At 37.3% G+C, this 13,264-nt stretch overlaps 1 protein-coding gene across 1 annotated transcript in view; it reads right to left on the bottom strand.

Moving 5' to 3' along the window:
- The window catches only part of LOC107596325 (cytoplasmic protein NCK2-like), a 50,052-nt gene that overhangs the window by 10,681 nt on the left and 26,107 nt on the right, over positions 1 to 13,264 (bottom strand). Inside the window, exon 3 of the mRNA XM_016287034.1 lies at positions 11,113 to 11,354. Coding sequence (XP_016142520.1) covers positions 11,113 to 11,338 — 226 coding nt within the window. The 5' untranslated portion in view covers positions 11,339 to 11,354. The remainder of the gene's footprint in view (positions 1 to 11,112; positions 11,355 to 13,264) is intronic.

The raw sequence follows: 13,264 nt of genomic DNA, 5'->3' as shown, positions 1-13,264 counted from the left end.
GTCAAATCTCAAAGTTTATTGGAATACATCAAAAAACTCTTATATTCTGGAAAATCATTATATTTCTGACCATATTCTTCTGTTTCTTTCTTTGCATGACACTTTCTAACTACATGCCACGGTTTGAGCCATCAAAATGGGAAACATGATAAGAAAGACGTGATGGCAACAAAAGGTAAGTCCAGTCTGAATGTTTTACATACTGAATATTATACATACATACAAATTTTTTATTAACTATCAATCTTATATTCTGGACCAGTGGTGGCGAACTCCGGTCCTGGAGAGCCGCAGCCCTGCAGAGTTCAGCTCCAACCCTAATTAAAACTCACCTGCCTGTAGCTTTCTAGTAACCCTTCAGACTTTGATTAGCTTGTTCAGGTGTGTTTAATTAGGGTTGAAGCAAAACTCTGCGGGGCTGTGGCTCTCCAGGACTGACGTTCGCCACCCCTGTTCTCAGGGCCGTTTCTAGGCATAGGCGAGCTAGGCGGTCGCCTAGGGCGCCACCAGCTGAAGGGGCGCCAATGAGCGCACGTACTGGCACTTTTAGCAGGGTTGTGATAAAGAGTGGCACGGTCACCCTGAAATATGACTGCCGCCCCCACTGGATCCCCCAACATTATTGGGCTAGAGTACTGTCAATCTGACGATGCCTGTATGCCACTAGATCAGAGTGCTGTCAATTGCTGCCTGATTGTTGCATGCAAAGTTTGCATTTGGAGCGCTCAACAACGCCATTAGATCAGTGGGCTCTGCCAGTGCTTTGGCAAGGTAACACTTTTTTTTTACCATGCAATAAAGCTCAAAGGCCAATTTAAAATATTGGTACAGTAAATGGTAACACTTTACTTGAAGGGGTGTGCATAAGACTAACATGACACCTAAACAGATAAAGACAAAAAAGTAGCCATTGATAATATCTAAACAATATGTAGTAGTATAGTATATAGTATCCAAATCAAAATGTAATCAAATTAATTTATGTGTGATTTATGTGTAAATTATGTGCAATGTCTTAGCCACTAGGGATTGTTACATAGGGCTATACAGGCATCTAGTGGCAACACAATGATATTACAGATACTAAATTGTGCAAAATGTTTATCTTAACAGTCAATTTACAAATAATGCATTCAGATTTGTGTAACTCAATGCACTGAATCTCCACAAATTAAGAGTCGTTACTATGACAACCAATTTTAATGTGACAAGCAACTGGTGTCTGAAAATAATTATATATATTTGATGCCTAGGGCATCAAATTGGCTAGAAACGGCCCTGCCTGTTCTGGACAATCGCTGTATTTCTGAACAGGTTCTTCGCTTTTCCTTTCTTTGCATGACTCTTTCCAACTACATGACTTGTTTTGTGTACATGACGTGTTCATCACAATGGCAAAAATGGTAAGAAATATCATGTGACAACATCAAAAACCTGTCTTAGCTTGCAACATAAATCTTTCATTGTGAAAATCAATGTATTTCTGAGCATGTTCTTTAGTTTCTTTATTTTCATGACTCTTTCCATCTACATGCCACGGTCTGGGGCATCACAGTGGTGAATATGGTAAGACAGATCACCTGACAGCAATAAAAGTTAAGTAAAACCTGAATATGAATAAATTAAACAAAAAAACAAAAAATACACCAAATGCATCAAAACCTGTAATAACTTATATTAAAGTGTGGCATGATTTTTTTTTATTTTATTCTGATAATCACTATTTCCAAGCATGTTATTTAGTTTCTTTCTTTGCATGATAGTGCCATCTACATGCCACGGGTTGAGTCGTCACAATGGTGAATATGTTAAGATAGATCACATGACAGCAACAAACAGTACTCGAAGTGGGCCGGTACTCAACATTACACAGTAGCGGCACTTCTATATTTTAATCTATATATTAATCTATATAGAATTGTGCGCCCTTTATCTATATAGATATAGACAATATATAAAACACACTACCCAGGAGAGGGAACTATATGAATTATCTCTCTTCTCGACAATGCACGTGAAAGCAAGCAGAGTAAGAGTCTTCCCTATTGCCAGACCAGTTTTTCCCCTCAGGTACGATGATCCCAATGCTTCATTAAAATAGTGATGTTCTCTATTAGCATAATACTGTGAAATGAGAAAGTACTGAACCGAAAAAGAAGAAAAAAAGTGAGTGGGAATCCTCTAAAGACAGCAGCTCTGAGGCTTTAAGGTCAAAGTTTTCCATGGAAACAGTTTCTCAGGACAGCAGGATGCAACTCTAGCAGCTGCACTAAAACCAGTGTGAAACATATGTGATTAATGCAAAACCAAACTCTCAAATACATAGTCTGTCGAGCTTTAAGTTAAAAATTAGGAAAGGTGTTTCAGTTACACTAAGTGTCATGCATCATCTTAACACTCCTGGTAACAAACATTAGTCTGTCTGTTTAAGGTTGGTTGGGGAAACTGAGTCATTCTACTGCTGTTTACAGGCAAAACAATGATCAAGCCTTTCATTCAGGCCTGTCTGTGATTTCATTGGCTACACATTCAAACTTGAAATAACAGCATGTCTTGTTTTCTCAACTCACATCATCTGGTAGGCTTTTCCAAACAGGTGAACTACTCACAATTCTGCCACACCAGAAACATTTAACACTTATCACACAAGATTCAATGGTTTTGATCAGCACAACTAATACATTTTTCGACAAATCTTAGTGCCAAGTGTTAAGGTAGTGTGTCACACATAATGTTAAAGGGTGTGTTTAGGGGAAGAGAGGCAAGCCACCACAAACCTCTCTTGCAAAAGAAGAGAACATGGGTGGGAAAATTAACCTTCACTTCAGGCTGTTTTTGCAACACTTTGTAGCGTCTGGACCACTCCAACACACAATATATATTTTGTTAGCTAGATTTCACAAATACTTTGTAACACCCCAGGACGCCGAACAAGACCCTGGTTTCATGGTAACCCGATACATTTACAACCTTGTGGAATGCGAGCCGGCTCTCAGCTGCTTTCTCCAGAGCTAAGGGGTACAAATGCACAGGAGAAATGGACTGTTCTACTAATTAATTCATAGGAAAACCTTTATTTGATTGAATACACATATCCTTCAGGCCATTGTGTATATTATTGCTGTTTTGTATTAATCTGTTGTATTATAGACTATTTTTATTCATGCTTACGATAAACCACTCATTCATAGAAGTAACTCTACCATGTCTAGTATCTATGAATTCATCTTCGGATGATCTAACTGAGAGTGCATATTACCCGCCGAGACTGGCTAAGTATCAAACTTAGTCTTATTAATTGATACATTAAGTATCAGTTACACCTTTTTACAAAGGTGTGTTTGAACTCAGTATCTGACGTATCCCTGAAGGCTTTGATCTGTTGATTATACATGCAATAAAATTATAAAATTCATTCTTTATGCCTCTTTCTATGCTGAGTTAAACTTTAACCCTTTTCTATACCAACTGTATGTGTGTGTGTGTGTGTGTGTGTGTGTGTGTGTGTATGTGTATGTTAGACCAGTTTATGTGTTTATGTAGTATGTTAGACTAGTTTGAGTGTTTATGTAGTTAATAAAACCTTACTTGTATCACACTTGACGTGTTCAGTGTTTACTCATAACCGGAGTCAATAATCATGCAGATTTACGTTACAAGCTTATAGAATTGTACAGTAAGAAAGTTATTTCCTTTAACCAGGAAATTAACGTTCTTAGAATTGACAAGACAGTTGACCCTGAGTGGTCAGCTAAATATCTACAGTGGATCTAAAATATGAATAGTTAATTATAACTAGTTATGGTTAATTATTCATATTTCCCCATGAGCTGATTCGCTACAACTTTTAATTGTGATGTTATGACAAAGTGCACCCTATTTCATCAAGAATGTGCATAAAAACATTGGAGCTTATTCAAACATGCTAAATTTAAACGAAAACCAGATTTTGACTCCAAGGCCACACATTGTTACAGTATATAACTTTTCACTTTTGACTTCCACAAACATCCAGGTGTTTCAAGATGGAAAGTGGGTTTCAAGTGGGAAACCTGGTTCTTCAAAAATAAAAGAGTTGTTGAATACAAGTGAAGTGAATACAACAAGTTTTTTTTAAATGTTCTTACTAAGTTTTTAGTTGTTTTGGCTTATTTTTGTTTTGTCCTTTTCAAAAACGTTTTAAGTCAATTTGAGCCCCTCTTGGAAGTTTGCTGAAGCCCCCTAGTGGGCCTGGGACCCCGGTTAAGAACCACAGATCTAACCAAACATTTAAATATGACATCAAGATGTCATACAGCCTTAGAATACATTACATATGGTAGTGATTTTTAATTTTTTTTTGGAAGCTGACATTGTCCGCCCCCTTTCACTGTAACTGCATTGGAAAGGGCTGCACAAACATTCTTCAAAATGTATTTATTGCTTCATGGAAGAAAGCAAGTCATACAGATTTGGAACAACATGGTGGTGAATAGTGATGACAGAATTTTCATCTTTAACTTCTCATCTCTAAAGAGCTCACTGAGTTTTCTCATTCAGAGAAAATACAATCTTTTCTACACTGATAAGAAAAAAAAGACCTGGAAAAGACAGAGGAAAAGAGCAAAAAACAGGGAGAGAGAGACCGATGAAGGCTGCCAGAGAAAGGGTAACCTCGTCACAATGGATGAGCAGAGGGGAGGTAACCTTGACAACAACAAATCAGGTGCAGGGATGAAGGCAGGAGCTGTATGCATGAGCGGCATTGACTGAATGACCTCAGACATGAGCAGAAATGAGATTATGAGACCAGCAGGAGAAAAACACCAATACACCAGCACATCTGTGTGTGTGTGTGTGTGTGTGTGTGTGTGTGTGTGTGTGTGTGTGTGTGTGCGTGTGTGTGTATGAGATGAGCAATAGAGAAACACACACACACACAGCTCATTTATGTAGCCCATAAACACACCTGAGTCTCACTTCACAGACAGCAAATGAGCACATTTATCAAAGCACAATGAAAGAACAAAGAGCCTGTGAGAGAGCTGTCCTCGCTCTGTCCACAGAGGATCGATAGGCCAACAGACTAGAGAAGAGGATGAGCTTTTCAAACATGACACCAGTGGTCAAGCATTGAGGCTGCCTGTATGGTCATGACACAGCTTTTGACTAATCTAAACCTTTAATTTATTTAATTATTTATTTTATTTTTGTGTACTCAGGCAGCACTTTTTTAAATTGACAGTTAATTTGAAAGAGACCATGACAAAGTGCTCAAAAAACAAGAAAACAACAACCAAAAATAAAGGTAGCCCGGCTTATTGAGTCAGTGAGATTAACTCAAAAACCAGATGAATGAATCCTTCTCTTTACAGTTCATCTGGTTCAAAAATCTGGTTCTGAACAGTTTATTCACAAATCTGACTGGCTCCCCCCAAATCAAAGTTCATCTCAGTTTCTCACACACCACCTGTTCCACTGAAATGGTGTGAGTTCTTAGTGCTATGCCCGGTTCTCTGCTAATGGTTGAGTGGAACTATTTTTTTTCTGGCCTGGATCCTTGATTTCCAGAACAGTTTGAAAATTTACATCAACCAGGCATCATGCCTTTGCACAAGGGACTTCAGTGATCTGGTCTTAAAGATTCTACAGTTGAAAGCTTACTGGTTGTAAAGATCATCATTGAATAATGAATATGATCATTGTGAATAAATAAATCATAGTGACTGCTTTTATGGTGTTTTTGTGAGCTTAAAAGGATAGTTTACCAAAAAATTTAACTGCTGTCATCATTTGCTTACTCTCATGTTGTTATAAACCTGTATGGCTTTCTTTCTTCAGCTGAACAAACACACAAAAATGACCTGGTGACCATAGACTTCAACTGTATGGACCAAAACAAACACACACACACACTTCTCAAAGTATCTTCTTTTAATGTACCACAGAAGTCAGTCAGTCATGCAGGAACATCATGAGTGTGAGTAAATCATGACAATTTTCATTTTTAGTGGACTATCTCTTTAACAGTTGACTCTATGAGCTGTAGTTATATGGAAAATAGCCCTGTTAATGCACTCAGCTGCAATTCTTTTTTTTTTTTTTTACAGATGCTTATACCCCAAGTAACTCACAATACACTTATTACAAGGTCAGCCAATCTTCATATGAGAATAACAAACTCCACACTACAGCTATAATAATGACATGAGGAACGATATCACTGGAAACATTTTCAGAATTATTTTGAGCTGATGAACGATAAAAACGTTGACAGTAGTACTGGGCGGTATGACCAAAAATGTATATCACGGTATTTTTCTAAATTATACCGGTTTCACGGTACATGACGGTGTATTTTTTTTCATGCATGACCGGGTGTTAACCATATTTTCTACTGATTGAGAGAGGAAATACTGCAGTATATTGACTTAGAATGCCCTATTTTACTGACATGATATTGTCAAAAAATACCACACTAAATAGTGACTAAACACAACCCCTTTTAATACATGTTAACCAGGAGTCACTCTCATTTATAATCGCGGCATCGTCTGATAAAATCAACATGCATCTACACTAAAGAGCGGCTATGCGGTTGTTTTGGCTATATTACTTTTTTGTCTCATGCAGCGCACTGCCTGCGTCTAAGTAACAAACTAAAAAAAGCAACAAACAAAAAAGTGCATGTGATATTAACAGACGAACTACGCTCATATTTATAATTCCAAACAATCAGTAAGCGACAGGTGCTAGGAAATGCGGTTTTGTACTCATTTATTGACGAATCGGCTACGGTGCGGCCAACTGAATGCGCTGCTTCTCTGCCGCTCACTGCACAGAACAGACGCCGAGAGAGGTGACACTTCTCCGGGAAAGTCAGACCTCGCGTTCGCGGGACAGCACTGGCGAAATCTTCCCACTGAACCATAGCTAAGGTTTATCCAAAAAGGTCGCTAGGATTGTCAGTATGAATATTCTATGGGGAAAAAAAACGCTAAAAGGGTCTGAAAGTTGCTAAATCTAGTGCTAAAGTCGCGCTCGTGTGTGTGTGTGAGATGCGGGAGCTGATGGCAGGGGGCGGTGGATATTTGTGGAGGTCAATGTGAATATTGTGGATGAGTTCTTCTGTGTCATCACGTTCTATTAGTTCTTCAGCTTCAGTTTCGGAACGTACACGCTTAGTAATACATACAGCTGTTCCCTCACCACAGAGCAACAGTGAAAAAGGACCCCTTTTCAAAAAAATGTTGCGTTCCGAACATTGTTTTGTGCAAGCGACATATTACGGTATTTTAAAAAATCATATCATAACAAAAATAAACACCGGTATTCGGTATGAACCGGTATACCGCCCAGCACTAGTTGACAGCCAATCAGAATCCACTCAACTTTTAATGAGCTTGAGCATTTAAATTATATGTTGGTGTGGATGCTAATACAGTTAGGCCTATCATTAGTTACCATTATCATGAACAAGCATTAATCTGGGATTAAGTATCTTGCTCAATATCAAATTTGTGATAATCTTGGGGTTCATATCTTGTGTGATTCGAACCCATAACTTTAGTTACTAACCCAGACCTTTAATTACAACACCATACTACCTATACCGTGCTACAGTTAGCTTCATGTAAATCTCTCTAAAAAAACAACAACTATTTAATAATGACCTTAACTGTACAAGAAACAGTGAAACAGAGTCTCACTGCAGAGGTTCTCGCCTCCAACCTCCCATTTACTCTCTTCAATTCATGTGTCAGTAATTAAAGGGGTCCTATTATTTTTCACTTTTTCAACTTTAGATAGTCTGTAATGTTGCTGTTTGAGCATAAAAAAGATCTGCAAAGTTGCAAAGCTCAAAGTCCATTTCAAAAGAAGATATTTTATTTAACAGAAATCACTTTTCAAAAACAACAACAAATGACTCGTTTGGACTACAACGCATATTTTCCGGGATTTGTGATATCACAAATACCGACGAATGGGACGAGACCTGATTGAGCTGCACTAGAGAAGGTAACGAGTGTTATTACCATGTCGGAGACACGCTAGCTTTCCCAAGGCAGATGAACTTAGAGTGGTTACAATCATCCGGGTTTAAATGGTGCTCAAATTGATTTGATTTTGACGCAATATTTACACTGAAGCTCGCAGGCGGCTATGGTAAGGGGCGTGACATTTCCCGACCAGGCGCCGAGTGGAGCCAATCACAACACACACTGGCCCAGCTAACCAATCACAGCACATTTCGTATTTCAGAAGGCGGGCTTTCATTTGATACAGGAACTATTCGAGCCGTTCATGCCAGACTGGGGAGAGAGGTGTTGTAATAATGTAAAATATGTGAAAAATAATGTTTTTCGAACAACCTAGTATGAGAGCCTGTTCTAATACACCCCCAAAACAAAATCAAGACTTTGTAAAAGAGCATAATAGGACCCCTTTAAACATAGTATGTAACATACTTTTTAAGGAAAGTGAGGGAGGGGGGGAAAGGATGTTCTAGAGATAAGGTCAAAGGGTCAGAGAGCTGGGGCCCCTTTACCCTGACAGGGAAGGGGTGGTGCAGTGTGTGTGTGTGTGTGTGTGGACATCTTATAAATAGCTGTCAGCAAGAAAGCAAAATGGAGAGGAGGATCCTAATTGCTCTGTCTGTCTCTGAAAGTGATGATTTTACACTGAACAAACATCGCTCTCTTTGTGTAGATATCTTGAAGGCTGCCAATTCCCCCACCTCTATGAATTCTACCTGTGTACATGTAGAAAGCCATGTATGCTATCAGTCAAATGTTTGGAATCATTAATATTTTTAAAATAAGTCTTTAATGTTCACTAAGGCTGCATCTATTTGATCAAAATACAGTAAAATTGTGAAATTACAATGAACTATTAATTATTTATTTTTAACTATTAACTATTAATTATTACAATTTAAAAGAACAGTTCTTTTTGAATATATTTTAAAACATAATTTATTCTTGTGTGTTCAGCACCGATGCATTAAATTGATCATGTTACATATCATATTTATAATGTTACAAAATATTTCTATTTTAAATAAATGCTGTTTTTTTTTTAATTTCTCAAATAATCCCCAAACTTTTTCTTGAGCACCAAATCATCATATTAGAATGATTTAAAAGGGATCATATGACAATGAAAAAACAGGAGTAATGACTGCTGAAAACTTTGTAATAATAAATAATAACTTATATTACCACATAAAACAGTTTTTTTGTAATAATAATGTTTTACAATATTACTATTTTACTGCATTTCAGATCAAATAAATATAATACATAAAAAACTTATGACCAGTAGTGTACATGAGCTTTTAAACACAAATTAAATCAATAGTCTCTCCATTTCAATTTAATTTACCCATGAAATGTGCTTACTTAAACCCCCATATTGTTGATAGGAAGATTAAACAGGCCGTCGAGGAAAAGCACAGCTCATTAGCTGCCATTAGCACGGCTCATTTCCTACCATCTGCATATCAAATGCCTTTAGCTTGTTCATCCCAGGTGGTTAAACCATAACCATAAGTGTAACACAGAAGAATCTCCACCACAATAACAATAATAACCAACCATGCTACTATAAAAACAAAACTACAGTGTGGAACAAAGCATCATGAGTGAGGTTTCTGAGGGGCTGACACCTCTTGGATATCAACATATGATTCTGCAAAAAACAGCATAACAGCTCTGTGGCAAACCACCATTAAACGGTTAAAAAGAAGTCAATGTTGTATGTTCGGCACTGGGAATTTGGGACACATTGGTCTCCACTTCACAGCCAGGAGAGTTGAGGCTGACTACTCTGAACATACACACTCAATATGCCCCAAGACACAGCTGATCGATCAGTTCACCGCTCTCCCCGGTGTGATTAACGGCAGGGCAACTAATTAGGTTTTACAATGAAAACCTTTAGATTAGTGCTTCCTGCTTACACATCCTTCATGTTGAATATTTTTTCTTTTTTCATTTCTGAAGGCTTTGGATTTCTCACATGAAAATAGGGAATAAGTAAAAAATACCAGAGGGATGGCAGACTCTCATGACTGCATGTCAAGGTCAATAAATATTTTCAAATATTAACCTTTTCATGGCAAGGTAAGTTTAGCCGATATTTCTGATGATGTTTTTAATAATTTATTAAATCTGTAAAAAAAAAACAATATCTTTTACCTTGGAAAATACACTAATTCTGTACCACAGAAGTCAGTCAGTCATGCAGGAACATCATGAGGGTGAGTAAATCATGACAATTTTCATTTTTAGGTGAACTATCTCTTTAACAGTTGACGCTATGAACTGTAGTTATATGGAAAATAGCCCTGTTAATGCACTCAGCTGCAATTCTTTTTATTTTTACAGATGCTTATACCCCAAGTAACTCCAGGTAGTTCCAAGTAACTACCGTTTAAAAGTTTGTGGTCAGTAAAATAGTTTTTAATGTTTTTGGAAGAAGTGCTAACCAAGGCTGCATTTATTTGATCAAAAAGACAGTAAAAAACACAATAATGGGAAATATTTCAGAGAAATGTTTTCTATAAATCATTCTAATATGCTGATTTGGTGCCAAGATAACATTTCTTAGTTTAATCAATATTGATAGGTTCAATGTTGCGCTGCTTAATATTTTTTTGGGGGGAAAAAATGACACTTTTAAGGATTCTTTGACTAATAGGAAGTTCAAAGGAACAGTTTATTTTTTGAAATATAAATCTTTTGTAACATTATAAATGTGTGTACTGTCACTCCTGATCAATTGTGATGTATCCGTATGGAATAAAAGTATTAATTTCTTAATTTTAAATAGCAGTGCATATTTTGGAATATAATGATTAGATGTGTACACTCACATTTATTTAAGCTGAAAAGAAAATATTACGTTTCATTTAAAATGTTTAGTATCCTTGAGAATAGTTTTTCAAAACCATAAGAAACTGATATGAATCCAGAGAATCTGACACAAATAAGAGTATTTCTAAGCATGTGCTTTAAACTGGACATTCTTATTTGTCAATTTCAGGATATTACAAAATCTTACACAGCCATCATCCTGACATTACTGGCTAACCCCTTTATTAAAAGAAATCAAAATATACAAGTCTCTTACCAAGTGTATCTTTGATATTTTTCACCAGAGAGCCTTTCTTTAGACTGTTCTTGCGTTCGACGTAATTGGAAGGAACGTAGCCTGTTCTGTTGGATGCATTTCGTACACGCCACCATGTTTTTGAGTCATCCAGGAGCCACAAGCGCTCATTTTTCCTAATGTCAAGTTCCTGGTCTTGCTGTGACGTATAGTCCCACTTGGCAATAACAATCGCCTCCTCTGACATCTTTCATGGAGTCCCTCTGCAATATAAATAAAAGAAGAAATTAGAATCCTCGTCTATCCCAAAAGACAAAGTACAAAATAATGCATAAATGCCGTAAAAACAGCAGAATGACAAGAGTCAAGCCGAATAACTTTTTAATAGGCTGAAGGAGATCCTGGACTCCTGAACACCCATGTAGATAGTCTTCCTCTTGTGAAAACTAGCATGCACCTCTGGTCTAGTCTATCTCTAGACGCTGAGCAGCAACCGCAGGAGTGACAGGACGGATCAACAGCCCAGCAAACCTGGAGGTAAAGCCGGTTTCTGAACGAACAGCTCTAAATGTGTGAGTCTCTCTCTCTCTCTCACACACACACAACAGAAGGGCTACATTTACACACTACCCACAAACAAACAGCTTTTAAAGACTCTCCTTTTCATGTTCCCATCTTAAACACAGTAAATTATTCAGCAGATACACTAAAGGAGAGAGAAAGAGAGACAGATATTGAAAGAAAAGAAGAAAATGAACAAAAATGTTCATAATATCCCACAACATGAAACAAGTAAAAGAAAAAAAACAAGAGACAAGGAAATACAGCTTTAAAGCATTTGTTCACCCAAAAATGAAAATCCTGTCATCATTTACTCACCCTCATGTTGTTCCAAAGTTATAAAAGTTATCCATATGTGAATGAAGCCTGAAAATGCATGTTGGATACGCAAGGAGAAAAACCTCACTTGTTCTTGAGCATCAAGCATGCATGTTTAAGGTAAATGATTGACAAAATTGAGAGTAAGTAAATGACAATCTTCATTTTTGGGTTAACTATCCATTTAAAGGAAAAAATACATTATATCAAAATTAAGATTTCTGTGACCTTTAGTCTGTATGTGTGGCTGTTAGCCCTAAGGACTTAAAAAAATTATTACACAATAGATTACATAAAGAGTAGTTTGTAACATACTCTATTAAATTACTAAGCAACATAACCAAAATATCAAACAGTGTTACTTCTGTTAATTTATCCTCCATCTAAGGATTCTTTTACTGCAAAAAAATTGGTTGGAAGTTGAAACTCATAAATTATAATCATGCCTAGTAACAGGGCTATAACAAGTACCTTTAAGGCAAGCCATTTCACTCAGTGGCCATCTTTGAAATACCTCTTGGGCATTCAAGTGCAGCTCCTATCTCTTTGAATGGGGAAACATTAAATTCTCCAAAATTGTTCGCAAATCTTACGAATACATTTCAAATTTGAAATCACCAATGAAATCTGACAACAACTGTCTCGTAAATGTTGTTTCTTAAAAAAGCTTATTTTTCAGGCTTGACCAGTCAGTGCGTATGTACAGTCCTAAGCACACGTCTCCAGAACATGCTCCAGAACGTTGACTGTTTCTATAACAACCGGGACTTCTAATGGCAGCTGCAGTGATGCGATGACTTTACCGATTAGTGATTGGCTCTTTTATTCAGAAGGCGGGGCTTCCTTCGATAGAGCGGCCATATTGAGCGTTGCATTTTTCCCCATTCAAAACTATATGAGTGACATGTCTTGTGTATTCTATAGTCTTTGGCTATAAATAGCATTTTAGCTTAGCAATGAAAACTGCATAATTTTCAAGTTTCCAGTTTAATAAATGAAGTTTCGCAACAAGAAGCAAATCATGCTAAGTCATGGTCCATGACTTTAATAAGCCTACTGGCCCAAACTTCCTCTTTCAATAATATACACAAACTCAAGACAAAAATCTGTGCTTGTTTAGCTGTTTCATGTGGTCTTTAAAACAAGCGCTTATATATGGCATTCCCTGAAACCTCCCTGTCTATCTGTCTGTGTGTGTGTGTGTGTGTGTGTGTGTGTGTGTGTGTGTGTGTGTGTGTGTGTGTGTGTGTGTGTGTGTGTGTGTGTGTGAGTGAGCGGGGGGGGGGGGGTGTGG

This window comes from Sinocyclocheilus grahami, unplaced genomic scaffold (assembly GCF_001515645.1).
Source record: "Sinocyclocheilus grahami isolate Dianchi unplaced genomic scaffold, SAMN03320097.WGS_v1.1 scaffold217.1, whole genome shotgun sequence".
Classification (NCBI taxonomy): Eukaryota; Metazoa; Chordata; class Actinopteri; order Cypriniformes; family Cyprinidae; genus Sinocyclocheilus; species Sinocyclocheilus grahami.
This window is presented reverse-complemented; position numbering and strand designations above follow the sequence as displayed.